The 27721-nt window shown below is 40.8% G+C and overlaps 1 protein-coding gene across 1 annotated transcript; it reads right to left on the reverse strand.

Moving 5' to 3' along the window:
- Window positions 1-6778: 6778 nt before the first annotated feature.
- Window positions 6779-26512, reverse strand: EEIG2 (EEIG family member 2). Its single transcript, XM_089500086.1, has 11 exons — window positions 26364-26512; window positions 19554-19674; window positions 19252-19281; window positions 17452-17568; window positions 15666-15712; window positions 12186-12289; window positions 11922-12017; window positions 10293-10476; window positions 9703-9830; window positions 9190-9259; window positions 6779-6821 (listed from the first exon to the last, which is right to left on the reverse strand). Exons 1-11 carry the CDS (start codon window positions 26510-26512, stop codon window positions 6779-6781), a joined length of 1089 nt encoding a protein of 362 aa, XP_089356212.1.
- Between the last annotated feature and the right edge of the window lie 1209 nt (window positions 26513-27721).

A 27721-nucleotide genomic window follows, 5' to 3' on the forward strand; every position in this document is an offset into this window, starting at 1 on the left:
ATGGGCTGAGCTGGCCATGGATAATGCATAATTCTATAGTTGAGCAGATTTTGGAGAAATCTCGTTGATTTAACGAGGTCCAGCTCTTCCTGCAGCAGAAGCTCGGTGGAGTTGGGTCTTCATGGTGTACAGAAAAGCCACCGAGCTAAAACACCAACTATCTCAACACTTGACGTGGTTAGATAAGCACCATGAGCTTTAATTAGCTAGGTGTTGGCTGCTTTGGAAATAACCTTAGCTAGTGATATAAATGAATTATTCTATTGTCTTCTGTTCCCCTTCTACAATTTTCTATTCCAACACTAACTATACATTAAGGGGTTTTTTTATTTGTTTTTTTTACCCAAGTTAAGTACAAACTCCATGTTTTGTGGATATACCAAGAGGTGGAACAATACAGAAAAGCCATTACTATGTGGTGTAGCAATTAACTGCACGTCTGCTAATGTGTACAACAAAAGAATCAGCATTACAGTAGACTTGCAAAGTCAAAAACACTAACTTTATGGCCATTATACAATTCAATTACAGAATAAATAAGTAATAAGACAAAAATAAAACTGTATAAAAAAATATCACTTTACATACCATTGTCTAAATTGCACCATAAATGAAATGTTTATTTTTAACTTCTCAAAATATGTACTTTTCCCCCCATATAATGTAATATAGTTCTAAATATTTTGTTCCAACTTTATATCTCACTGTACAGAAAGAAAATACAAGGCATATACAAAATAATTGTTTTACGTTTCCGTTTAAAAGAATCTCATTTTTGTGTAATTATATACCCAACCAAAATTCTTTCCAGAATATATTTTCATTGTAAACGTACAGAAAATGGCATATGCAACCACCGCACATACATTTAATCATTGAAACAACGATGCACAAACACTGAAAACAAGTATTCTATGTAGTGTGTGATATATCTGAAATGCCAACTCTATTCATAGATTGAAACGTAGGCGACTAGAATTATGATACTTGCTTTATCCGCCCTAAGGTGATACAGACGTGGCATTATTCAGAGGCCGGCGCCGTTTTTTTTAAATTTATTTTTTATCTACACCAATTACTTTGCTAATCTAAAATAAAAAGGCCATGTAAAAAATCATGAAAATGACTTCCTTTTGGAGGGGTGGTAACCTGCACTCATTTATACGGTTATTACGAAGGCTGCAACAATTATTTAACCATTTGTGGGTTAATTAGTTGCACCCCAATATTCAGGACTTTGATAATGTTCTTAGTCTGAAACAAGACTAAGCATGAATACAATGAAGATATGGTATTGATCGTCTGGATGATGATGATATGTGTTAAGAATCGCTAGGCATATCCAGGCAACAACAACCTACCAAACGTCTTGGGTGGTCCTCACCAAGTGCCACTTAACCAAAGTCCCAGAATGCGGGGGCTCTACTCCGGTGAACCTGGGTATATTATCCATCACTAAGCTAGCTTGTACCATTGAGTGACTTTCTGATATGTTTTATTTTAATACTATGTCTGCCCGTGCTATTGCCCAGAGTGTGAAGCTGTCCGGGGACTTGCATCCCTCGGTTTCTTTTGCTTGACATTATTATTATTATTATTATTATCTTTTATTTATATAGCGCCAACAGTTTACGCAGCGCTTAATACAATACATAAATTCAAGGGATATGACAAGACAAGAATTGACAGACTAAGACAAACCGATACATTTGGTGGAGAGAGCCCTGCTCGCAAGCTTACAATCTAGAGGGAAAATGGGGTGATAAACATAAGGCATAGAGAAAGGGTGAGAGGTATTGTGGGGGTTGTATCAATGACAAGGATGTTCTAGCAGCTAAGATGGTGCGGCTTCTCTGAAGAAGTGGGTTTTTAGATGTTTCTTGAATGTCGGGAGGGAGGGTGAATTCTGAAGGTTCCTTGGGAGAAGATTCCAGAGATATGGGGCAGCTCGAGTGAAATCTTGTAGACGGGAAAAGGAAGAGGTGATGAGTGAGGAGGAGAGCCTTAGCCCATGGGAGGAACGTAGGGATCGAGTAGGAGAGTATTTGCTAATGAGGTCAGAAATGTACGGAGGAGCAGTATTATGGATGGCCTTATATGTCAGTACCAGGATCTTAAATTTAATTCTAAAGGTAATTGGGAGCCAGTGGAGGGTTTCACAGAGGGGGGAAGCAGAAGAGGAGCGACATGCAAGGAAGATGAGCCTAGCAGCGGCATTAAGGATAGACTGTAGTGGAGAGAGTCGAGACAGTGGAATGCCAACCAGAAGAGTGTTGCAGTAGTCAAGACGGGAAATGATAAGTGAATGAACCAGAGTTTTTGTGGATTCTTGGGTGAGGAATGGGCGGATACGAGAGATGTTTTTTAGGTGCAGGCGGCAGGATCTGGCGAGGGACTGAATGTGAGGGATGAAGGAGAGGTTTGAGTCAAGGATGACCCCAAGGCATCGGGCCTGGTTAGTAGGAGAGATTGTTGTGTTGTTAATGGTGATAGAGAATTCAGGTAGTGGAGTGGAGATGGAGGGAGGGAAGATAATGAGTTCCGTTTTAGAAAGATTAAGTTTCAGGTAGTGTTGTGACATCCATGAAGAAATAGTAGACAAGCAGCTGGTGATCCGGGACATGAGAGATGGAGAGAGATCAGGAGAAGACAGGTAGATTTGGGTATCATCTGCATATAGATGATACTGGAGGCCAAATGAGTTGATTAGTTTGCCAAGAGAGGAAGTATAAAGAGAGAACAGCAGAGGGCCAAGGACTGAACCTTGGGGGACACCAACCGAAAGTGGAAGGGGCGAAGATGTGTTGCCTGAGAAGTTGACAGAGAAGGAACGGTTAGACAGATATGAGGAGATCCAGGAGAGAGCTGTATCTCGAATGCCCATAGAAGCAAGTGAGTCAAGAAGAAGGTGGTGATCAACAGTATCAAAAGCAGCAGAGAGATCCAGTAGAATTAGAATAGAGTAGTGACCTTTAGCTTTGGCAGAGAGCAAGTCATTGGAGACTTTTGTTAGAGCTGTTTCAGTAGAGTGAAGAGGTTTGAAACCAGACTGTAGAGGGTCAAGGAGGGAATTAGAGGAGAGGAAGTTAGTGAGGCGATTGTACACAATCCGTTCAAGCAGCTTAGAGGTAAAAGGAAGCAGAGAGATAGGGCGGTAGTTAGTCAAACAGACGGGGTCTGAGGAAGGATTCTTTAGAATTGGTGTGATTAGCGCATGCTTGAAGGCAGATGGTACAGATCCAGATGATAGAGAAAGATTGAATAGGTGGGTAAGTGATGGACCAAGGGATGGACATAGAGACTTTGTGAGGTGTGAAGGGATGGGGTCAAGGGGACAGGTTGTTGGGTGAGAGGAAGAAAGAAGAGTGGCTATCTCTTCTTTGGTTGTAGGGGAAAAGGCAGTTAGTATAGTAGGAGTAGAGAGGGTGGTGGTGAGTGGTGTAGGAGGGAGTTGTAAGGAAGAGAGGTCTTTTCTAATAGTCTCGATCTTCTCTTTGAAGTAGGTAGCAAGATCTTGGGCAGTGAGAGAGGTTTGTGGTGTGGGTGTGGAGGGACAGAGAAGGGAGTTGAAAGTAGAAAAAAGGCGTCGTGGGTTGGAAGAAAGAGAGGATATGAGAGTGGAGAAGTAGAGCTGTTTGGCGAGAGAGAGGGCAGAGTTGTAGGTGTGAAGCATGAATTTATAATGAGTAAAGTCTTCGCTGGATTTTGATTTTCTGAAGTAGCGCTCAGCTGTGCGGCAGCACTTCTGAAGATACCGTGTGGTTTTGGTATGCCATGGTTGGCGTTTAAATTGTCGGGGGTAACTTGTAGTAATTGGAGCTATGGTGTCGAGGGATGAAGCAAGTGTGTTGTTGTAAAAAGAGGCTGCTGTGTCTGGGCAGGAAAGGGTTAACATGGAAGGTAAGAGAGGTTCGAGTGAGGCTGACAGTTGGGTAATGGTATTTTCTGGTAATGGCCTACAAGTATGAGGTGAGCGTTGTAAGTATGTCTTGTTAGGGGTTAGCACTGGAGAAAAAGATAGGAGGTGGTGGTCAGACAGAGGGAAGGGGTAAATGGAGAAGTCTGAAAGGGAGCATGATCTGGAGAAAACCAGATCGAGTGAGTGTCCCTCAGTGTGCGTAGGGGAATTAGTCCATTGAGAGAGACCAGAGGAAGATGTCAGGGAGAGGAGTTTGGAGCTTGCAGAGTTGTTAGATATATCTAAAGGGATGTTAAAGTCACCCAGAATAAGACAGGGGATATTAGGAGAGAGGAAGAAAGGGAGCCAGGCAGAAAGGTGGTCAAAGAACTGCGAGGTAGGGCCTGGAGGGCGATATATGACAGCAATTTGAAGAGAGAGTGGAGAGAAAAGACGGATTGTGTGAGCTTCAAAGGAACCGAATGAGAGGGAGGGAGGGCTTGGTATATTCTGGAAGGTGCAGTGAGGTGAGAGAAGGATGCCTACACCACCACCCTTTCTGCCATCAGGCCTAGGAGTGTGGCTGAAGTGTAGTCCTCCGAAGGAGAGTGCAGCAGAAGCAGTAGTGTCTTGGGAGGGGATCCAGGTTTCAGTAAGAGCTAGGAGGTTAAAAGCATGAGACAGAAAAAGGTCATGTATACAAGCGAGTTTGTTGCATACCGAGCGGGCATTCCATAGGGCACAGTTAAAGACGGGAGGGAGTTTATGGTTGGAGATGATAGGAATAAGATTGGTTAGGTTGCGCATGTTGATTGAGTTTGCTGGTTGAGAATGATAGGAATAGGACAGGAGTGGTAGAGCAAATGCAGGTAGGTTTCACATATACAGGTTGAGTGTAGAGGTACTGGGATAGCTTTGACAGCAGAGAGATTGGGAGGGATAGGATTTGGAATGCTTTAATGGGGAGTAGTGGGTAATAAAGGGATCCACAGTGTGGTGCCCCCTACTGGCGTGATCCAGTAGATCCGGTACTTAACTGTCTATATATTAGAACACCACTGGGGCGGGTGGGCAAAAAACCAGTTGATTGTGGGGAACATGAAGGTGGGTATTGCAGGTTGTGAGAGCTGTAATAGAGAGTGTTAAATAGTGTTAAAGTGGACGGGGGGGGGCAGTAAGAGGGCAGATATAGGAGATAAGGGGTCAGTGGAGCAGAAAGATAGAAAGTAAAATATAACACACTTAAGTAGTGACAGGCATGACATAAATTTTACCAAATAAAAACAAATAAAACAATCAGTGGAAAAATGCTGCAACTCCCAGTAAGGGCATTCCTAGGCCATAAAGCATAGATAGACAGAAAAAATGGTAATAGACAATTCAGGCACAGAAACAGGAAAATGATAATAACAATACAGAAAACAATAACAGATAATAAAGGAGATCTCTTGGTCCACTCTGTATACCTTGTAGCAAAGTATGCAGGTTTGCTTGGGCTTCAGTTGATTGTGGGGAACATGAAGGTGGGTATTGCAGGTTGTGAGAGCTTGTAGCAAAGTATGCAGGTTTGCTTGGGCTTCAGTTGATTGTGGGGAACATGAAGGTGGGTATTGCAGGTTGTGAGAGCTTGTAGCAAAGTATGCAGGTTTGCTTGGGCTTCAGTTGATTGTGGGGAACATGAAGGTGGGTATTGCAGGTTGTGAGAGCTTGTAGCAAAGTATGCAGGTTTGCTTGGGCTTCAGTTGATTGTGGGGAACATGAAGGTGGGTATTGCAGGTTGTGAGAGCTTGTAGCAAAGTATGCAGGTTTGCTTGGGCTTCAGTTGATTGTGGGGAACATGAAGGTGGGTATTGACATATTATTCTACCAGCTTCAGAAATGCCAAATGTCTATTATATCCCATAAGATATACATTTTTCTTTGCTAGAAGCTTTGTAGTATGCATTGCCATATCCTCCCCTGTATAGGAGGACGGGTCTCTGACCTGTCTGATGATGATAAATCAGGCAGATTTAAACAGGTCCTCTACTTTAGGACAGTCATCAGGAAACGGATCTCACAAGAGCACAGCTAGCGTCCTCCTCCTCATCCTGCTTCATAAGATAGCATGGCAATCCTTGCTCCACGCAACAAGCCGACATCAATAATATCAGGTCTAAAGGCAGTTCCATTAAATAAAAAATCCAAACAAGCCATGTTTTGAACATATTGCATTAAAGTGATAAGATTGTCATTATAATTTGGAATTGTATATATATATATATATATATATATATATATATATATATATATATAATACTATATAGTAAGGTTTTATTCTAAATCGGTATTCTTCATGTGATTATGATTAATCAAACCGCTTAAAATAAAGTCCTGTTTTACGCCCAGCCATACTCCGTATTCTGCTAGTATATCATTAATTTCTTCCTCCCAAAACAGTGATTGACAGTAATTTGAGACACCCCCAGAAAGCTGATTCAGGAGGAAATGATTGTACCAATATGGAGATACTAAGGACTGTACATAGTATTTATTAACGACTAGCAACAGCGGCACACCAATGTTCTACGACCTTACCTGTTTTAACAATATTTGAGATTTGAAAGCATAGGTATCCAAAACAATGTCCATATTTTTCCAGCCACTACAGTAACCATTGCATTGCCATTATTTTACTCTGGCAGGCCAAGGGTTAACTCCTCTGTTCCAAGAAGGGATTAAAAATTTAACCAATTAAGGCAGTATCTTGGATTGTTCCTTCCCGTTAACCCCTGCAATTCTGTTCCAACAGAACATTCTACAGCGCGTTAAAATTTCCCGGCTGGATAGGAGAACGACATGTCCACCGATGGAGCGGTTTTCCTTGGAAGGCAGATTTTCTTAGCGTTTTATAACTACTTGTTCATATGCTCCTGCTCCAACCCTAATGTGGAATGGGAAAGAAAATGAAACAAAGCACAAATAAATGCAGGTATATTGGTTCCTTAATGTAATACTGTATACACCATTAAAGTAAATACGTTAAATACACAGGCATGCTGTAGCATGTATAGAGTAAGGGACTATATGGACAATATGTCCTGCATTTCTGCCATGAAAAAATATCTTTTATATAAAGATACCTCGTGGCTGCATGGCCAAACCTGGCACAGGTTACCCGTTAGTTTTGTGGTGTAGTGATATATACATACAGGAACAGACTTTGTGCATTCAGATTAGTATAAATTTTAATTAATGACATTTTGCGTTAGTTACTATCTACGTCTTCTTCCACCTCCCAGTCTCCTTTTCCGCGGTTCTGCTTCTTCTTTTGCCTCTTCCCTTTCTTCTGTCTTCTTTCTTTGTCTGCTTCTCCAGGCCTCCTGGAGTGCTTCTGCAAAAGGGTGAAGGCTCCACCTACACCCTCTCCCCTGATTGGAGGAACTGGGGAGAAGCTGTCCCTGTAGGGGGGCCGTGGCTCAGCCCTTTTGTGGAGGTACTCCGAGAGGCCAGAATATTGCAGATGGATTCACAGAGAAAAAAAATGTCTGCATTATTCTGGCATCTCGGAGTACCCCCACAAAAGGGCTGAGCCACGGCCCCCCCCCTACAGGGACAGCTTCTCCTAGTAACTCCAACCAGGAGAGAAGGCGTACGTGGAGGCTCTGCACTTTTGCAGAAGCGCTGCGGGAGTCATGGTTAATGGAGCCGATCCCAGGGAGAAGTGGATGATGAAAGAAGGCAGAAGACAAAGAAAAGGCAAGAGAAGTAGAGAAACTGCAGAAAAGGAGACAGGGGCATGAAAGCGTCTGGCGGGGAAGGGAGACATTGAGAGAGGGCGTGAGAGAGCATGAGGGTGAGCGACAACAAATTTCATTTCTGGACGGGAAAAGCCCTCTGAATTTCAAACGAACCAAAAGGGCAGGAAACGAAATTCATTGTCTGAAAACAAATGGACCAAAAAAAACAAAAACTAAAAAATGTGTCCAGATCATTTCTGGTCTATTTGCACAAGTCTACAGGTACACGTACAAGTGACCTGCAGTTCTAATAGGCTGATGGTATAAATAGGCAAAATTAAAACAAGCAAAGCTACTTTGAGTTCCAACAGGCACACTTTTCATTCTTTTATTCTTGTTTTAATCATGCCTGATATAGTCCCCACGGGTATCTAGATTAACGTGTAGCAATTAAAGTACTATTACCACAAATGGATCCTTTCTGTACAGAGTCTCCTGGGATAATATATTTATTTTATTATTATTATTATTTTATTTATTTTGGACACTTTATTAATGTGCCCCCAAAGATATATACTGCCAGTCATATTGTATGCTGACTGAGTATATACACAAATAAAGACTGCAGGCAAGAATAACCAGCAAAATGACACTTCATACACACACATAGGGGTATTAGATTTCAGTGTCTGTATATTACAAGCTAACCGGCTAGGGCAGGGCAGTAAATCACTGAATTAGCTGCAGGCAGCAGAGTCCTCAATCTCTGGCGTAATTAAACAGAACCAATGACGTTTTCAGTCAGGATGAGGCGTATGAAAGAATGCTGAGTGACGCCAACAGCCTGTGGGCCTCTAGGGGGGAAAACCCAGTTCGAAAAAAGCGCATCCATCTTTTTTAAAGAGGTGTTTAAATTCTATCAATAATGAGCTATGCCCAACGTAGAGCAATCACCATGGAAACCAACTGAATGTTCCAGTTCTAGCTGTTTAATGTTAGCCCAATCTACTAAAGGAACAACCCAACTCCATATCATATTTCCAGTGGTAAACAACAAAATGGCACAATGGCACTGGGTCTTAATCACCCGGTTGGACACTCTAACTAATGGAAGTCTACGGAGTAACAGACTTTATCAGCATTGGCACTAAGAATTGGCTGAGTGTGGTGTTTGAGAAGGTAAAGCCCAACACATGACTGATAACAATGGCAGCTTCCGGGCTTGCAGATAAAAATCAATTGGAACAAAGTAACACAAAACCAGGTTTTTGTGAATTTACGTTATTTATAGCTTTCCTCTTTAAGAAAGCGAAAGATACTCACAGTAAGTGTGCGAACGCTGCATTCTGTATACTCATTTGGTATGTAGGGTATCTGTTGATGTACGGACCTTCCACTTCGCTGTTATTGATTCAAATGAAACGCAAACATTCCACAGTCTCCCACAGACATGAGCAAAATGCGTGGGACAATCCTAATTTATCTTTAACTTGCCGACATTCCCTAGTATCTGCTATTCAAAAATAGAAGTTCTTCCTTCTGTACCAACGTTATATACAGAGACAAATATACCTGTGTGGCAGGTGATGACTTCCAAGGGCTGTGCTCCCTCCGGGGCCGACAAAAAGCCTTAGACCTTCCTCTGCAAGAAGCCAAGCACAGGATTACCATGAGACAGGAAATTATTTTTAATACAGTTAAATAATAGTAATAATAAAAATCAAAGTGTTGAGTTTAACATTATATATAAACAAATAAAGAGATTAGCTAAAGTAAAAACTGAAATAGCATGCATGAGTAATAAAGACATGGATGCATTCAATCAAGGAAGATGTCAAATACATGAAGCCTTCACCCAAAGCTGAAGCCCTCATTCTTTTGTCTCCCAGACTTTGGTTTTCTAGTAGGTTTGAGGTCTTGTTTGTCAAACTTAAATATTATTTAAATTAGATTTTCATGTCCCCTGTGAATATGTTTTGGAACCATACAACAAAGAGTAAGTAGAAGATAACAGAGAGTCTATGTCCTAAGAGGATGTAGAAATACAAACCTGTATATTCTATGAGCAGCATTTATAAAACTTACCTTCAGCACTTGAATCCAAAGAGAAATCTTGACTTTGAAGGATCTTTTCAACAACGTCATCTGCGTCAACTCTGGTGGCATCTACTCGTTTTAATTGTGACTCTACAGAGTCCTGTTTTACTGGAAGCCTGTAGTAGGGATACATTGTACAGGTTACAAATAGAACTGTTCTTGTAGAGACTGTCTTCTGTTGTAGACAATCATTCTACAATAATCCCTTCAACTAAAAACAACCTCGGGTTCAAAACCAAAAACTCACAGGATAGCTTGTACTCACACTACAAACAAAGCACATCAATGAAACAAAACATCAGAGCACAGCCTTAGCAGATAAATAATAATGGTGGGAAGTGTAACTCAATGTATTAAAATGGCCGATAGTTTGTACTGTCTGGAAATTATTTTATTTTGTTTAAAAGATCACCTCTTGAAAGCCTACATGTGCATCGGAATGTGACACACCTAGCCAATCCTTTATTTTCTCTTCCTCCCACCATCATGTAGTTTATTTAGTGGACAACCCAGTTCACCGTGGGAGTTGTGAAAAGAGACAGACCTGCCCCGCTGTCACAATCCCCGCTTGTCCCCACCTGTTCAGCTTTTCAGAAGATGATCCTTCTGCAATTTCTGTGCTGAACGAAGGGACTTTATTAGTGTCTTCGTCGTTTGGCTCCGGGATGCTGCCGATCCCTGTGGACGCGCTACCCTCGGATGTGTTCCTCCGGTGGCTCAGCTCAGACAGGCTGGAAGATCTCGAATGGCTGGTGCTGTACCCTGCATTAAAAAAATAAGATTATATTTTGTGTTTATGATATCGATCGGAATTAATAACCAATTTGGTAAAACAGACTGTAAAAAGTGCATTGAGAATATTTTATTCATATAAACGTAATTATATTATATGGACGCTAGACCTTTCAGAAGCTAGTGGACCCACAAGTATTTTCAGCCATTACTGTCGGAATAACCTGGTTCCTACTTATACTTTTAGCTTTGTGGTTGGGCTACAGATCTACATTTCCCACAAAGACACGTTTATTCTGCTGTCTGCATGCCATTCAAACTCATATGTAAAGCAGGGCACCTCATACAGAACACAACCAGAGGAAGGCAGGCTAAATTTAATTTGCCATGGATGCTTTTCTAAAACTGAAATAATAGGATAATAAAATCATGCAGGAAGTATAACTTTACATTAACAATGTTCAGCAACATCAATTTCACAACAATATTATTAGTAGGAGCCAATAGTGTTTTATGTATGAAGGATCAGTCTAAAAACATACCATTCAAAGGGAAAGTTTAATGTCCCGGGGGGGGGGGGACAAACTCACGTGACCTCCTCCATGGCCAGACACTTGTTGCCATTAAAGCAGCCAATCAGAGGCAGGAAAGCACACCCACTGGGAGCACTTTCAACAGATGTGTAGGGATGGTCTGAATAGGCCCACGTCCGCAGTGTTCACCAGACCAGCGCTGGAGTTGACTGGCGGTAAGTAGATCGCATGTAGGGAGATGTGTTTGGCCAAATACACCTCTTGCATGCAAAACGGTGGGGGGAAAGGGGCAAATGCATGTGAGAGATTCCATAGAATTCCCTTCGTACATTTGCATAAGGAACTCCATGGAAATGTAAAGCGACCATGCAATTATCATATGCATTAAAGTATCAATGATGGCTGGAGTGTCCATTTGAAGGTACAACTACAGCTCAAGGTCTACCTAGATTCCATCATATCATTTGACACAGCCCCCTACAAAATGGTTCTGTATACATTAAAGGGATTTTGTAGGGGCAATCAAGTATACGTGGTTAAATGGCGTTTTGGTCACTAGAAATATTTCTAAATGGACAAAAGAAAGTGTTCTCTCCAGAGTCCTATTGTCTTTATATGACTATGCTGAAGACTAAGTTTTCTCCATTCTTAAGCATTTATGGAATAAAATAAGGATTAAGGAAAAGGGAAAGAAAAAACTTGTAAGTCCAACTGGATACCACAAATCTGAATGTGCTCCACTGTCTACTTCCCACATCCACTGGGTTTTGTAAGACTTTGTGGAGTTCAGATTCTGAATTCCCTAACAGTCCTCATAGCTGACCCAAACAGGTCAGTTTAAGTCTAATGAGCTGAAAAATTTAGAAAATAATAGTCTCTTCAGTGAATGTTGCCACCAATTTCCCATATTGTCCTTTTCAGTGGATCTCCGCCTGTGCTTACCTGAAGCTTTGGATTGCTGGCTGGCATAGCTTGATGTTCGAGAATGTCTACATGCTCCTAGCTCATCAGGGACTGAGGCACTCTTGGACGACAGGTCTAAAAACATTCATTTCATATTAATGCATGAACATACGAAGCCATGTTCAAGGCAATCAGACAGAGTTAATGCATGTAAACTAGACATGCAGACACAGTACAGGGCATCACTATTCTCACTCAATACTAACAATGACCTTTGGTCACAGTAAGCCATATATGATGTACCTGCAACTCCCAGATGTAGTTTCTTGGTTTCTCTGCCTTTTCGGTCTTCCTGCAAGGAGTCTGTGTCCCCAGGGGTTGCAATTGAGGTGCCTGTAGAAGGCGGCCTAAAGATACCAAAGCAATATAAAACAAAAGCAGTATATCACATAGTGTCATACAGTACAGAGGAAATGGCTTTCTATTTTACTCTTTCAATGCCAGACAGCAGGGCAAGAGGAAGCCAAAGGGCTGCACATGACATGAAAGGGTTACAAGACGTCATGAATTCGCCAGAAAGCCTCTCAGTGCAGGAATTAAATGAGGAAATTCTTTCAATGCAATCTAACTGAAGAAAATAACCATTCTAGATACAGCATTATTTTATTATTAAAATTACTGTCCATTTTTCCTAATGTAGAGACTCAAACCTTTATCAATTCATGTGCCTATCCCATGCACGTTTGCATTCCCTCACTATATTAGCCTCTACCACTTCTGCTGGAAACTTGTTCCACTCATCTACCACCCGTTCATGATTATATATGAGTTTATATATGTATATATATATATATAAACATACATACACACACAAACACATACATACACACATGCATATATACGCGAAAAAAAATAAATTCTATGGTTTTACATATCAGGACATAAGAACAATAATCTGTTCCTTAGCAGGTCTAAAATTAGGTAAATACAACCTCAGATGAACAACACATGAAATATTACGCTGTCATGATTTAATCAACAAAAATAAAGCCAAATGGAGAAGCCATGTGTGGGGAAAAACTAAGAACACCCTTACTGCTTCCATAGGAATTAAGATGCTAAGTAGCAGACTGCTAATCAAATTCCCTTTATTAATCATTAGCAAGTGTGACAAACTCTATAAAAGCCGAAGTTTTAGCAGTTTGCTGATCTGGAGCATTCAAGGAGGAAAGACATCAGCAATGATTTTAGAGAAGCAATTTTTGCTGTGAAAGCGTAAAGGGCCATATTCAAAACAATTGAAAGTCCATCATTCTACAGTGATAAAACACAAGAGTTACATCTCAGACTCTACAGGCCTCAGTTAGGATCTTAAATGTTAAAGTTCATGAAAGAACAGTTAGAAAAAGCGCAGCTTAGGTTTGAAAAAAGCGCTACGTTTGGCGAAAACCAAATGCAGCATATCAGCACAAACATCTCATACCAACTACCAAGCTCAGTGGTGGAGGGGTGATGATTTGGGCTTGTTTTCCAGCCACAGGACCAGGGAACCTTGCAGTCATTGATTCAACCACAAACTCATCTGTATACCAAAGTATTCTAGAGTCAAAAGCTTGGCCGAAATTGGGTCATGTAACAGGGCAATGATCCCGAGCACACCCGCAAATCTACAACAGAATGGCTGAAAAAGAAAAGAATCAAGGTGTTGCAATGGCCCAGTCAAGGTTCAGACCACAACCCGATTGAAATGCTGTGACAAGACTTTAAGAGAGCTAAGCATAAACAAATGCCCCAAAACCTAAATGAATTGAAGCAACATTGTAAAGGAGGGTTGGCCGAAATTCTTCCACAACAAAGTCACAGACTGACATACAGAAATGATTACCGTATTTGCTCGATTATAAGACGAGGTTTTTTCCAGAGCAAATGCTCTGAAAAAATACCCCTCGTCTTATAATCGAGGTCGTCTTCTAATCAGACCTCATTCTGCTGGGGCCAGGCTGCTTACCGGGCTTTGGTCGCGAGCAGCGTCTCTGCTACTAGCAGCAGGAGAACAGGAAGCTAGCACAGTTTTCACATAACTCTACCTCCCCCCTCCTTCCTCTGGGGGCGGGGCCAGAGAAGTTGCTCGCACAGCTGGGCCCCTGCAGAAGTCTGCGAGTGGGAGATCTGCAGTTCAGGTAAGGGGGTCGGGGAGGGTTTTTGAGTATGTGTGATTAATGGAATGAATTTAAATGTTTGTGAATGAGAGTGTGTGTGATAGCATGGATGTGCAAGGGGGTGGTGGTGGTAGCATGGCATAGGGAGGCTGTAATCACACTACTATCATCCCCAGGTTCCAGCATGTACTGGCTGCCTTGGCTTGATAGGAGTGTGATTGCTGTTAGCATATATATATACCTCCAGAAATGCATTTTAACCCCCTATATGCCACTCAGTGGCATATAGGGTTATAAGGCATATCATGGGGCAGAGGGGCATATAGGGGGTTAAAAGGCATATCATGGGGCACAGTGGCATATAGGAGGGTATAAGACATTTCTGGAGGCAGAGTGGCATATAGAGGGTTAAAAGGCACATCATGGGGCAGAGTGGCAAATAGGGGGGTATAAGGCATTTCTGGGGGCAGAGTGGCAACGCTTGGGGCCAGATGTGCATAACTAGGGGGGGCAGGTTGGCAAATAAAAGGAAATAAAATATATATATTTTTGTCAATCATAACTTTTATTAAATAAGAAAAAATAGTTTACATGAATTAATATTTACTAGTAAAACTTTTTTCCTACAGGGTAGTCTTATATTCAGGCTTTTTGTTTTTTTCCTAAATTAATATTTTTATTTTGGGGGGTCGTCTTATAATCGGGGTCGTCTTATAATCGAGCAAATACGGTACTTCTTGTTATTGCTGCTAAAAGGTGGTTCCACAAGCTGTTCAATCAAAAGGTTTACTTAGTTTTTCACACATAGCTTCTCCATTTTGGCTTTATTTTTGTTGAATAAATCATGACACGGTGAAATATATCATGTGTTGTTCATCTGAGGTTGTATTCACCTACTTTATAGACCTGCTAAGGAACAGATGATTGTTATCTGCCTGTTGTATTTATCAATCAAATTTGGTTCATAGGTTGATTTAGTAACTAAGTGGGAAATAACTTTTTTCACACAGGGCCAGGTATGGTTGGATTGCTTTTTTCCCTTCCATAAATGAAACAATCATTTAACAACTGCACATTATAATTACTATGTCTATTTTTGGCTAATATTAAAGTTAGTTTCATGATTTGAAACAATATAAAGTGTCAAATATGCAAAAATAAGAGAAATCAGGAAGGGGGAATACTTTTTCACATAGGGCCATACATGAAATCATCATTTCAAAATTGTTTAAACTACATCGGGCGGGGGGGGAGGCAAGTAGTTTTTCACAGCACTGTAGTAAATAATAGGCAAAAAGGCATAGAACCAGAGAAATGGAACAAGAAGAAAAGAACAACATCCTACATATGCCAACCTGTACATACATGGATTATACGCTTTGTGTTTTTATTTATGGTGCCCAAAATAAAAATGCCCAGATTTTAGCAGGAGTACCACAGTTACACAGCACACCTCTAAGGAAGATGTTTGTGTGGGGGGGTCCTGATCCAAAGCTCCATATTTCAATTAGGACTGTGCCAAGTAAAATTACCACAAAAGAACAACACACATTTTCTATGATTTCATTATAGCAGTAACAACCCATTAAGGCCAGAGTATCAGCGCTAACACATTTAGACTCACGTTTTAAAGCAGGGGTCCCCAGACATGAGCTGCATGCTGATCCCAACCTTCCGGTAACAAAAACAAAAAGGTACACACAAAGTAAGAGACATCTGCCATATAATGAATGTATACAGAAGCTCTACACATCAGCCAGCATCTCCTGGACAGATAGACTACTTGGAGCTCCAGCAATTCATGAAATGTCACAGAGCAACAGGGTACCAATCTAGTATGTTTAAAATCTGTTTTCTTCAGGGTATTTCCAAGAACTATGATTAATAAGCAGTACTTGCAGTGCTCATTTGATACCCCTAAATAGATGGACACTACAGAGTAAACATTTTTGGTTAGATTTCTTGCAGTCATTACTCTAAGTTGAAGCAAAATACGGAAAGAAAAATACTTCTTCTAAAGTCAGGTCAATAAAACCCCAATAACCATTCATTTTCTACTGAAATCAAGATATGGAACATAACTTTGATCATCTATAAAAACGCTCAGAGTCTTTAGAAATAAAATTCTCAGCCAAGCATGAAATCCATAATGGGAATAAAATGAATTAGACATTAGGAGCTGGTGCAAATGTGCTCCGATCCCACAGTAATAAACACATTAGCAAGGAAGAAAACACATTTAATTATTCACTAGCACTCTCCCTAAATGGGTTGTGATTATCCTTCCAGTAATGTCTTTCTTATTGTAGCTATACGAGGCTGCAGTGTATAAAAGTTTCTGGTGCTAAAGTGCCACAAATTAAAGGGATAGTCATGGTTTATTCCCCCCCCCAGGGTCAATGAAACCATATTTGCATTATTGTCCTTACCTATCTAAGATCCCATGAGGGTCAAACAGTAAATGGGTTCCTTCACTTGGATTATGAAGCATACTGATTATTACAACCATCTCATGGCATGATTAGGTTGAAATCTTCTCTGCAAGAAGGGCAGAGTTGGCCCTTGATAAGGCATACTTAAGAAGTGAGCTCTTCTTCCAACTCACTGGGGTTGGACTATCGCAACTCAAAAGAATAATCACTGAACTGAAATGGTGCAATTATTCTACAGAATCCCAGCTCACCTGATACATGGGATCTGCACGTTTAAGGAAAGAAAGCACATTAAAGGGAATAAGCAAACTGGAAATTAACTTCTCATATGTGCAAGTAGATTATGGAAGAAGGTAAGCCTCATTAATTTAGATAACGTTAAACAGGAATGTAAAGCATCCCTCAAACAATGCTCATTCCATAAGTATACCAACCATTTAAAAAACATGTTTGCATATATATATATATATATATATATATATATATATATATATATATATATATATATATATATATATATATATATATATATATATATATATATATATATACGCAGAGATATCAGTGACACGATACATCCATAAAACAGTAGGATGATGAGGTATGAGACTTGGTTTTTTTTTACACTGTATCTGCAGTTCTCTTAAGGGGCACAGAGACTTCCTCCGTCTTCTGGGTACGCTGCTGGCATACAACCAACATTTGAATCATAGCTTTAGCCATGATGATGATGTCATTTGAAAACACATCCCCCAACCCCCCGCAGCAAAGCCTAGTACTGATAGATAAAACTGGGTGTTCTGCTACCATTCAGCTAACAGAGGTTATAGCTCATGTGATTTAACAGTCATACAATACATAAAAAGTCACAAACGCATGAAACCAACACAGTTCCATAGGCTGACAAGAGAGAAAAAAATGAGACCTTTACCCACCATTGTTCCAAGCAATGAAGAGTTTATTATGAAGTCTGCTCACCTTTAGGATGGAGTTATCTTGCCGCGTGTTCTTGGTGTCGTAACCCTCAAGAAGGCAACGTCTGATTGTGTTACCAGAGCCAGCAAACTCTGAAAGGTTCAAATCTGCAAAGCCCAGCTGAAAACATAAAGAAAGCCGAATTACACCTAAGAACAAAAGACACAATCTATAACTAGCTTTTATCAATTCATTTAATTATGCAAGAAGCTGGGAACGTGATAGCTCCCCTTTAAAAGTAACTCAGAAAAACATGATCTCGTCAGATTCTCTGTGCATTCTGTGACATTCTGGATGGACTTAAAAAAGGTGGCTTACAGGGTACCAACTAGACAGAAAAATACGGGATTAAACAGCTTAAATTGAACAGACCTGATTCTGGGCTATATGTAATACTTAGTGCTGTATAACCTTGGTGAACAGTTTTACAGGGATAGAAATTGACAGTAGGATCATAAAACGTGTTTAAAGGAATAGTCTGTCATATCACGGAAGAAAATGATGCAATGAGTGGCAGCGGGTACACGGCAAATCAACGGCATGGAAAGTGTTAACATAAAAGTGGGTTATATTCAGTCTGCTGGATATCTCTAAATTAAGACTGGCTTGGGTAAGAGAGTAACCACATGTCATCACATTGTTTTCAAACAGAAGAGATCAGTAGCGACTTTTTAAAGCTAAATTAATGGCAAGACGCTTAAGAAAAATACACGGTTAAATAGAATTGATAACCAGCGCCGCGCCCTACATTTTAATGGCATTTTGCCCTTACGTCCTGGAGCAAATTTAACTGGCATTATACTGCCCTTTAGGTTAAAATAAATGTTTGGTTGTGAGTACATACTGTGTACTGTTGCAAATGTCAGGTAATCTGAATGATACAGAACCCATGATCGGCGACACTGTTTGCAGTAGAATTTATACCATGTCGATTTGGCCCCTCAGATAGTGAGCATAAACAAGTCAGGGTCAGGCTTTACGTAAGGTTGGTATATATTTGTATACCAACCTCTATTTAGTCCTGGATACTTGTATGTATTTTCTAGAGCTACAGCTGAAAAGGCAGTCAAGGTGAGATTTCTTCATTCTCTCACCCAAAGTTGCTTGGTGCCCTCAAGTAAATACCCCAAATGTTTACAAAGAGATTTCTGATATGGAAGAATCATGTTAATCCTCAGGCTGTATTATCTAGTAAGATATACGGTACAACGAGTTGGATGCGGAATGTACACCCCGTTCATTCAACCGCTAATGGGAATTTGCATTCATTCCCAAACATGACACGGACAGAGTGCAAGTTTTTTTGCACTCACTGTCAGCTAAACTTAGATCAAAAGATATTTTGTACAATATGTTTTTATGGCTGGTTGTAATGAGTGCTTACATGCTAATCACCTTCATGTGCAGGTAAAATGCATGATGAAAATGGTGTGATGAACAGGCATGTATTATGCATCCTAGGGGTAGCACATAATTGTACGTTCACCCCAAAGACATTCAAGCACGCACGCTACAGCTTGTCATCAACGACTGAATCGTCATTCGCAACAAGAAGCAACTTTGGTGCAATGGCTTATTGGTTGCTATGGTGATAAGAATACATTTCAGACACCTTAATCTGGAATAACCCGAAATGCGTTCCCCTCACCCCAGTCACCTAATGTTACTGATGCTTTCAGAGGGAACTTTGTTCACATTTATGCAACAACTAGGGAACCGTATTAACATAAGCTTGACAGACGTAGGTTGTGTGGCCCACACTTAGAGATTGATGGGAAAAAAATGTACATAATATATGTTTACCTTTGCATATGCTTTCCCTCCTTTTAATTCCTAGAAGAAAAAAATAGAAAATCGGTCTCACTTTGTGAAGAGGTAATGGGTTTTATGAACTAATAGGCGTATTCACTGAAGAGACACAGGAGACATCAGATTCACTTTAATGATAGCCGAGAGTCACCTTATATCCAATCCTCTGTTACATTTGGTGTCCTCTCTTTCCCCCAAGCTTTTTTTTTGGTAATTACGCCCCAATGGTAGCACTAGCGTTGATACATATAGTAATTGTAAAACAAGGCAATCTAAAATCTCTACCAGGTGCTTACCTTGCGCACAGACACCCTGCAAACACATGGGTCAAGAACACCGGAGGCTGCACTAGCACTCATTTTGCACATGAAGGAGAATGTCTTCTTCCAGTGTACACAATTGGCTTGGACAACTTCCCTGTACAGGAAGAAAAAAGTGTGAGAAAGGAAAAAATGAAGCATGACCTTCATGGAAATAAATATATTCTTTTAGAGCAAGATTAACACTCAGGCCTCACCGTTACTGAAGCCATCTCCTACATGGAACCAGCAGGTCCAGCAGGTCTACTTGTGACCTCAAGTTAATATGCAATCTCATAACTTGTCACATTATTTGGCAGCACATAAACCTCAACAAGTTCACAAGGCCAGGGTGCCCATGCTAACCCAAGCCAGCCAGGGAGCGTTCTAGCCCTGTTTGGGATAAAAGTGTGGAAACATACAATTAATAGACAAAAGGGAAAAGGGGCTATTCTGTTATTATCATCTTTATTTATACCGGGCAGCACTGTGCAAAGGTTACACATAGTAACATAGTAACATAGTAACATAGTTCATAAGGTTGAAAAAAGACCAAAGTCCATCAAGTTCAACCTATATACATATTGTGTCCCTACTGTGTTGATCCAGAGGAAGGCAAAAAAAACCCTTATGAAGCAGATGCCAATTGCCCCATACCAGGGGGAAAATTCCTTCCCGACTCCAAATATGGCAATCAGAATAAATCCCTGGATCAACGTTCTGTCCCTATTAATCTAATATCCATAACTTGTAATATTATTGCTTTCAAGAAACACGTCCAGGCTCCTTTTGAACTCTTTTATTGAGTTTACCATAACCACTTCCTCTGGCAGAGAGTTCCATAATCTCACCGCTCTTACTGTAAAGAACCCCCGTCTGTGCTGGTGTAGAAACCTTCTTTCCTCCAACCGTAGAGGATGTCCCCTTGTTATAGATACAGTCCTGGGTATAAATAGGTCCTGGGAGTGATCTCTGTACTGTCCCCTTATATATTTATACATAGTTATTAAGTCCCCCCTAAGCCGTCTTTTTTCCAAACTAAATAACCCTAATTCTGATAATCTTTCTGGGTACTGTAGTCCTCCCATTCCCCTTATTACTCTGGTTGCCCGTCTTTGAACCCTCTCCAGCTCCACTATATCTTTCTTGTACACTGGTGCCCAGTACTGTACACAGTATTCCATGTGTGGTCTGACTAGTGACTTGTACAGTGGTAGAATTATTTCCTTGTCGTGGGCATCTATGCCCCTTTTGATGCACCCCATGATTTTATTTGCCTTAGCAGCAGCTGCCTGACACTGGTCGCTACAGGTAAATTTACTGTTAACTAAAACTCCTAAGTCCTTTTCCATGTCAGTCGTCCCCAGTGTTTTCCCATTTAATACATATTCCCAGCCTGGATTTTTCTTCCCCATGTGCATAACCTTACATTTATCTGTGTTGAACCTCATCTGCCACATCCCAGCCCAAGCCTCCAACCTATGCAGATCCATTTGTAATCTTGCACTGTCCTCTATTGTGTTAACCACGTTACAGAGCTTAGTATCGTCTGCAAAGATTGATACTTTACTATACAATCCCTCTACAAGGTCATTAATAAATATATTAAAAAGAATAGGACCCAAAACTGACCCCTGTGGTACCCCACTAGCAACAGTAACCCACTCAGAGTATGTACCATTAATAACCACCCTCTGTTTCCTATCACTGAGCCAGTTACTTACCCACATACACACATTCTCCCCCAGCCCAAGCATTCTCATTTTATGTACCAGCCTTTTATGTGGCACCGTATCAAATGCTTTGGAAAAATCAAGATATACGACATCCAGCGATTCACCCCGATCCAGTCTTGAGCTCACCTCCTCATAAAAGCTGATCAGGTTAGTTTGACAGGACCGATCCCTTGTAAACCCATGCTGATATGGAGTCATACACTTATTTTCATTGAGATACTCCAAAATAGCATCTCTTAGGAAACCCTCAAACAGTTTACACACAACAGAAGTTAAACTAACAGGCCTATAATTCCCCGGGTCACTTTGTGTCCCCTTTTTGAATATTGGCACAACATTTGCTATGCGCCAGTCCTGGGGAACAGACCCTGTCACTATAGAGTCCTTGAATATTAGAAATAGGGGTCTGTCTATTACATTACTTAACTCCCTTAGAACGCGGGGGTGAATGCCATCTGGACCTGGTGATTTGTCTATTTTGATTTTTTTTAGGCGGCACTGCACTTCTTCCTGGGTTAGACAGGCGACATGTACTGGGGCATTTATCTCATCCTGCTGTATATTACCTGGCATTTCATTTTCCTCTGTGAATACAGCAGAGAAGAATATATTTAATAGACACAGACAAGTATCACGCATGTAGAGACAGAACGTGTTGAGGGCTTTGGTTGTTAGAAGTCTCATCAAAACGTCAACTTTCCTAAAAAATATATGAAAAAAGTGCTAAAGGCTGGAACCTCTTATTAGATTCATCACGGGCTTTGGGTCACTTCCCTAAAGTAGTTACACTAATAGCTTCATTTGAGGTTGTGATCAGTAGACGTAGCTTAGTAACCAATCAATACAAAACATTTTCTCTTACGAAGACACCGAGCACATCCTGTTTCTTTGACTCATAACTTCCCCAACAGAAAAAAACAAAGCTTCATGACCGCCGTTCAATTACCTCTCATGTGATGCACGAGGACAGCAGCCAAACTATAATTAAATACATCAGAGACCGGTCCTACAAGAGAGACTAAAGAACATTTAACGGAAGCGTATACGCCGCACTGCTGTGTATGCTATACCTGGAATATGGAGGTCAATAATTCCCTGGTATCCCCACAATAAATCGTTCCTTAGAACAATGTGAACAAAAGATAAAGCAGTCAGTCAGCCTCTTCCCTCTGGGATGTAGAATAGAAGGCACCATGACTAGATGTAAAAGCCGAATATGCCAAACAGTACAGTACAGGGTTTACAGAATCATTTAATGATTTTCCTGGAACAACTTTCTTTGTTATTTGGGAAGAAGAGGAGTTGGTGAAAAACAATAAAGCTCACTGACGGACTGCCTTTTTTTTTTTTTTCTAAAAATGAAGCCTCCCTTCTTTTTCCATCAACACTATGCTTTTTCTCTCTATTTAGTCCTCTACTACTAACAAGATGCATCCCTGACTCCTGCCAAAAAGTCCAACATGACTACTCCTTTAAATTCAAGGCTTATGAAAAAGAAAAAAAGAAAAAGAAAAAACATACTTTCAAGCAGTGATTCTAAGCATTCCTCAAGCAGCATTGGTCTCTATTTACAAAGACTCAGCTGTATTGTGCAATACAAGAAAATTCAAGGTTGATTGTTGTTTTTTTTAATATGTAACTTTCTATTTATCACAGTTCAAAACCCCCACACAATTACAAATTCCAAGTTTTGTAACACATTTCATCATAAGTTACAGGAGGGTTAATTTTTTTTTCTAAATCTGTAAGTATTAGAATGAGGAGGACAGCCGATTAACCTAAAGAGGAGCCCCTTAGCCTTTACTCATACATTAAAGGGGGTCATTGGGTACATGTATTGTTGTTATGCTTCCAGCTGCAACAAGAGAATGCGTTGGGTTAAGGGCTGAAAGTTGCCACAAACCATCCATGCCATGGGCAAGGTAGTGGCTGTGGGGCATCATTATTAACTGCTAGCACCCTCCAGCTCTACCCTTTGCCCTAAACTACCCCAAGAGGGTATGATTCCTTGTTTTTTCAACACCCCTTCCCCCTTGCAAATCTACACAACCACTAAGAAAGAAAAGTAAGCACTGCCTGAAAGATTCTGCTGGAAGCCCATAACTATTTCTCCAAGCGTCACACAGACAATACGGCGCTAACCATAATTAAATGTAGGACTGCTGGAAATCTGCTATCCATTAGCCAGTGTTCCAAGCAGACAGACAGCATTTTTTAGTAACATGGACTCTTTTCCTTTTTATTCCCAGATCACATTTGTCCTTAAAAAGAAAAAAATAAATAAAAGCATAATTTTATTATTAAAAGAAAAATTATTATGAAATGTTTTTGTTTTTGGGGGCCGTTTTGTATAAAAAGTACATTAACCCATTTAATGGATTTGCTTTTGCAGAACTTTTATGCAAAAGTGACTTCCGGAGTAACACAGAATCTGATGGTAGATAAGAACCATAAGGTCCACATAGCCTGTCCATTTTTACCGATGTAGAGACTCAAACCTTAATCAGTCTTTGACAGTCAGAAGCCCTTCCCATGGACTATTCCTTCAATATATTAGCCTCCACCACTTCTGATGGGAGGTTGTTCTATTTATCTTCTACCCTCTCAGTAAAGTAAAAACATGTTGACTTATTTACCTACAGATTTCATTTCATGGCTATTTTAGCAGCTGCCAACCTTTCTATAAAATGGAATTTTGATGTTTTTTTTAACCACTCTATCAAACCATACCCTCTTTGACAACAAGCCAGTAAGTAGAATCTAACACGTCCATCCATGCCAACTACCCATCGTGCATGTCCCTCGTAGAGTAATTCAGGCACACATTTACCTACGGCATGGGTTCATGAATGAATTAGAAAACAGTGAATTGGCACTCCAACCTTACTTTTTATGTTAAATGCCTACTGGAGTCCATTTCCCATAAACTCCAGTGCACTTTACTGTATGCATGCAGGCATTCTTTAGCTTTTAGAAATGTAGATTTCATTTAACTCCTCCGCCAGCTGCCTCTATCGAAAGCAAAGAGCATTTGGCAGTATGCACATGCTCAGAAGAACTCCCATTCTACTCACTGGGAGCTGATTGGCTGCTGCTACGCCCAATGAAGTGAGTGCTACTGAGCATGTGCAAGAAGTGTACATATGAACGGTCTCATTTACTAACACCAGTAACTGAAGAACTCTCAAGATTGTAAGCTTGTGTGCTGGGCTCTCTCCACCTAATCAGTTTTTCTTAGTCTGTCAATTCTCGTCTTGTCATACCCCTTGAATGTATGTAATGTATTAAGTGTTGTGTAAATTGTTGGCGCTATATAAATAAAAGATAATAATAATAAGAAGAAGAATGTATGCACTAAAACGCCCCTGGACTCCAACACGCACAAATACAATTTTGGAGACTAAGACTATTCTTTTAAAATCTTCTTTCAAGAAATAAAGAAATAAAAATAGATAGAAATTGCACCATTATGTGTAATGGAGAAGGCCTATGTTCCCTGGACATGTAATAATTTCAAAGGCACGGAGTGAAGGCATGCATGGGCACCCGCTGCTTTTTTGCTCTAGCAGCCGGATTGGGTCCACCAGCATGCTGGCCCCCTGGACAGGCTAATGTGTCACTCTGTGGAACGGGGTGGGTGAAGAGCCTGTCTCTGTACGATGGCTGAGAGAACGTCATTTTCCCACCAATGCTTAAAAAGAGATGACAAAGTAATTTGGCTCTAGGCGAGAAGGACTATGTTTCCGTGTCTAAAAAGACAAATATTTACAAAAAGAATTTCAACCCAAAACCCCCATCTTCAGAGCGGATAGTAAGCAGTCAGACAAGAGATTCCAGTTTTGAGCCAAAGAATACATTTCACAATATCTGGCATGTAGCAGGTCAGGAAATGAGAAAATCCATAACTAACAAACCTCTTATCACATTCAGAAGGCTAACATCAATACATAAGAGATCGCAGAGCCATGGGAAGACCACAGACAGCGGAGGGGATGCGGTAACAAGGGCCAGGCGATGACAGAAAGCAGGGATCGGGTATTTAACCGCAACAAGCTCATGGCGTCTCTCCAATGGGACACTTTGTAGAGGCAAAAAAACTAAAATCAAAACCCAAACTGTAATTCATCATTTAGAAGGTAACTTTTAATCTCGCCCTTTACGGATTTTCATTTCTAGTATATCTATATATCATTGAACAGTTAAAGGGACACACAGGAAAAGCTGATCCCCCATGGACACATCCTGACCCGACAGGACCATCAGCAAGTGGCAATAGAAGTACTTACTACCATTCTTGACAAGTGTTCCTAAAAACGCCATATATTAAAGGGGAACTCCCACCAGCGTAATATATCATGATACGATATAATGTTTCCAGGCAGCTGCACATTAGCCATTGGTCCAGCACGTTCAAACATCAGGCAAATTGGCCGGTGCAATAAATGGATCAAGCCTTGTGTCTTGCCTACAGGTACACCATCAACTTTACACTAGCAGCATAACACCGGAGCCTAATCTACCAGACAAACACTCCTTGGCAAACAGTAAAGCGGCTCAGTCTTAATGACCCCGCTGGACACCGGCTAATGAAAGTCTGTGGGTGTGAGGGAATAGACTACCTTAACATTGCCACGAAGAAGCAGCTCAGTTGCGTTTCAACATTCAAAATCACCCAAATGATCACATGACTGACAATAACGGCAGCCTCCCGGTCCAGATAAATGAAGATTATTAAAGCAAAATTAAGTAAAACCAAGGGTTTTTTTTGGCAGTCTTACATTTATGTATACAGCACCATATCTGTGAGAATATTTTAAATATTAAAAAAGACCATAAATGTTCATTTAACTGTAAATGTTAAACTACTGTACAGTCATTAAGTGTAAAGCTGGTATCTCTTCTAATTTGTTGGAAGCTTCAGCATAGAGAAAATAAATCGATGGATACACAATGTTTTAACCTTTTGAATGCCTGCTATAAATTGGTCCCTCTTCTAGCACTGGCGGTGTTGAAATAACATAGAAAGGGGTGGAGTAAATTAACGAACATAGTAACAAAACCAAACACATACCGTGACGATTCTGCACTGAAACTACCGCCATCCAGTAAGCGGATCTTACAGAACAGTATTCCATTAACAAACGGGATAGACGACAGCTCATCCAACTCGAAATCCACCCGGAACTTAAACTTCTTTTTTTTCATCATGATGAACGCCATAAACTGGAGTCAGGGAGGCAAGAAGGGAAGCGTAAGTACCGAGAGCCGAGTGTACAGGCGACAAAGATAACAGATACTATCAGATCTAGTACGATGGAATATTAAAGGGAATAAGCTTCAGAAAATATAGTGATGCCAGTAAGGGGAAAAGTTTTTCAACATTCTTCCCACACTAGGATCTAGCGGCAGATCTCATTCCGAAATTCTTTCTTATGCACAAGGAATGAGCCCCCGACATGCAAAGCTAGATCCACATCATTTTATTAATGCGCTTCGGGATACATCATGGTGCGGAGCTACAGCCACGCAAACATTTCAATTAAAACCATATGGCTTTGGCGCCGTATTTTGTGTGTATAGGTGCTCCGAAGTGTAGGGCCACAGAGGACACCAGGTCCCCAATCTTCTCCTTGTGGGGCTGCACTTCGGTGTACGCACCCCTTATTTCTTTCGCGTGACTGATGTGACCCCTTGACTGATAGTATTGGGAGTGGTTCTCCTCTTTTGGAACATGAAACCCTTTCTTGATTGGCAGATAAAATCTGCCGCTGTCCAGTCACTAATATCTTACATCATCTCCTACAACACAGGTAATGGGAGTTGTAGATCAGTCACTCAAGTGCCTTCTTCTGCTGTCCTGAATAAAGTTGAGTTGTGGGATTGTCAGAGGCTGGTGAGTTTACCCCCCCCCCCATTAAACCTGGTGAAGGAAGCTTCAGAACAAGAACTGCAGCTCTCCATTTCCCATTTAAATGCAACCCATCTCACATAGTCAGCAGCCAATTACAAAGCAGCCTCCAGCTGCCACTCACCACGGGATCTGTGACTCCCCATATACACCGTCCCTTCTGGATCTCTGCTTATCCCCAGGGATACCCCCTGGCTGGCTGGCTTCTTGCACCAACACATCCGGGTAACGTCATTTCCTCCTAACAGAGACACCCATTGGCTACAGAATTCGTAAACAGTACGGCAGGTGACATGCTGGTGTCTGCCGGGCGCCGCGATCACCGGGGGAACCCGTCTAGCAAAAAGAACCGAACTCTCCGTGCGTGACGTCACCCAGCCCATTAACTACTCATTGCCCGGGCGTTATTAAACGCCTAGAAATAAATCGATACTATGAATATATAGAAGAGCAATTTATGTTGCTGTGTAGGATGCCGATTACTTCTTTATCAAATACGTCCCATTATTGACATAACAAGC

This window comes from Sceloporus occidentalis, unplaced genomic scaffold, assembly GCF_023333645.1.
Source record: "Sceloporus occidentalis isolate IW3139 unplaced genomic scaffold, rSceOcc1.0.p SCAF_147, whole genome shotgun sequence".
Lineage (NCBI taxonomy): Eukaryota > Metazoa > Chordata > Lepidosauria > Squamata > Phrynosomatidae > Sceloporus > Sceloporus occidentalis.